Here is a 2,638-nt window from a genome sequence, read left to right as displayed (position 1 = left end):
GAAGGGCAAATCCAGTGGAGGATCTAGTCCACCGAACAGGTTCCCCTTTCATGGCTTCCATCAACGGTCACCCCTTACCCCCAAAGTTCAAGATGTCTTCATTGGATTCATACGATGGAGCACGTGACCCATTTGATCACATAGCAACTTTCAAGAATACTATGCACCTTCAAGGAGTCCCGGACGAGATTATGTGTAAAGCCTTCCCTACCACTCTCAAAGGACTGGCGCGAGTGTGGTTCAGCAAAATATCCTCGAACACAGTGAGTTCATTTGAAGAATTAAGTAAGTTGTTTGTCAATAATTTCATCGGAGGGCAGAGGCATAAACGCTCTTCGTCCAGTTTGTTAACCATAGAACAAGGAAAGAATGAAAGCTTGCGCTCCTTTATCACTCGTATTAACAGGGAAGCCCTAACCATGGACGAGGTGGATGACAAGCTACTCTTGGCGGCCTTCCATAATGGGGTTAATTCTGATTTATTTATCCACAAGCTATATGAGAAGAAGCCTCAATCCATGGCTGAGCTCGTCCATTCGGCCTAGAATTTTATGAATGCAGAAGATGTGATCATAGCCAAGAAGAGGAAAAGAGCTGAAAGGATGGAAGCGCACCCTACACGCCACTTGGAACAAGGCCCTCGTCCAAAGAAGGGATGAACGGAAGATAAGAAGGAACGAGATAATAGGAAGACGGGTCCCTTAGGAAGAAGTCGGAACTACACGCCCCTAAACGCTTCACTCGATCAGGTGCTCATGCAAATCAAAGATGAGCCTTCTTTAAAGTGGCCGGAGAAGATGAATGGAGATCCCAATAAGCGTAATAAGAATAAATATTGTCGCTTCCATAGGGACCATAGGCATGGCACGGACGAATGTTATGACCTGAAACAGCAAATCGAGAATCTCATTAGACAAGGAAAATTGAGGCACTTTGTTGGAAGAGATCATAAAGATGAGAAGTTGAAGGGAAAGATGGAAGAATCGTCCCAGCCCCCACTAGGAGAGATAAGGGTTATCATAAGAGGGACTTCGACGGGGCAGTCTTCCAAGTCAAAGAAGACGTATCTCAAAGTGGTGCAAAACGTCAAACTCTCTGGACGATCCCCAAGGACGAGATCAATGGACGAGCCGGCTATTTTATTCACCGACGAAAAGGCTGAAATGATCCATCACCCGCATGACGATGCAATTGTCATTACTCTGCTTATTGCAGATTATACAACCAAGAGAGTGTTGGTAGATAATGGAAGTTCAGCAGATATATTGTATTACCCTGCCTTCCAACAGATGAGGTTTGGGCGGGATCAACTTTGTCCAGTGTGTTCACCATTGATAGGGTTTGGAGGAATGAAGGTGCAACCCGTAGGCACCATTACATTACCTGTAGTGGTGGGATCATACCTGCAGCAGATAACTAAGGAAGTCAATTTCCTCGTGGTGGATTGTTCGTCCTCATACAATGCTATTATTGGAAGACCAACTTTGAACAGTTGGAAGGTGATAACATCTACCTACCATCTATCAGTCAAATTTCTTACGGAGTATGGGATAGGACAAGCACAAGGAGATCAGTTGGCAGTTAGAGAATGTTATTTAGCCATGATGGCTTTGGACGAGTAGGTGCAGACAATGAGTATTGAGGAAAGAAGGGTTGTTGCAGAGCCCACTGAAGTGCTGGAAGATGTTTTTTTGCAAGAATATGATCTCGAGAAATTCACCAGAATTGGAACAAGTATGAAGGAGAAGGCAAGAAAAGACCTCATCCAATTCCTGAGGAAGAGTATATGTTTTTGCTTAGAGTCATGACGACATGTCAGGAATCGATCCAAGTGTAATCACTCATCGATTTAATGTGTACTCCTTTTCTAAGCCTGTTCATCGGAAGAAGAGGGTGTTTACTCCTAAGCGAGATAAGGCAATCAAGGAAGAGGTTCAAAAACTAACCAAAACACAGTTTATTAAGGAAGTCTTTTACCCGAATTGGTTAGCCAATGTGGTGATGGTGAAGAAAGCAAATGGCAAGTAGAGAATGTGCGTAGACTTCACTGATTTGAACAAGGCTTGCCTTAAGGATAGTTATCCTTTGTCACGCATTCATCAATTGGTGGATTCTACAGCTGGCCATCAGTTGTTGAGCTTCATGGATGCCTTCTCAAGATATAATCAGATAAAGATGGACGAGGTTGACCAGGAAAAGACCTCCTTTATTACCAGTTAAGGTTTGTTTTGCTATAAGGTGATGCCCCTTGGTCTAAAAAAATGCAGGGGCAACTTATCAAAAGTTGGTTAATCACATGTTCCGTCCACAGCTAGGACAGAATGTAGAGGTCTATGTTGACGATATGCTTGTGAAGAGCCTAGACGAGGGAAGCCATTTGGACGATCTACAGGAAACCTTTGAAACACTTAGGTGATATAAGATGAAACTGAACCCAAGTAAATGTGCATTCAGAGTATCGTCGGGAAAGTTTCTGGGGTTCATGGTTTCGCAAAGAGGAATTGAAGCGAATCCAGACAAGATCCAGGCCATATTGAACATGGAACCACCGAAGAATATCAAGAAAGTCCAATCCCTCACTGGGCGAGTTGCTGCTTTGAACAGGTTTGTTTGGAAAGCCACAGACAAATGTTTACCC

General features: G+C 43.7%; 1 protein-coding gene across 1 annotated transcript; it reads left to right on the top strand.

Moving 5' to 3' along the window:
- Nucleotides 1-797: 797 nt before the first annotated feature.
- LOC115990578 lies at nucleotides 798-1,622 on the top strand. The gene has a single exon (XM_031114393.1). The coding sequence runs from the start codon at nucleotides 798-800 to the stop codon at nucleotides 1,620-1,622; it is 825 nt and encodes a 274-aa protein (XP_030970253.1).
- Nucleotides 1,623-2,638: the final 1,016 nt, after the last annotated feature.

The sequence above is a fragment of the Quercus lobata genome, chromosome 5, assembly GCF_001633185.2.
Source record: "Quercus lobata isolate SW786 chromosome 5, ValleyOak3.0 Primary Assembly, whole genome shotgun sequence".
NCBI classification, from domain to species: Eukaryota; Viridiplantae; Streptophyta; class Magnoliopsida; order Fagales; family Fagaceae; genus Quercus; species Quercus lobata.
This window is presented reverse-complemented; position numbering and strand designations above follow the sequence as displayed.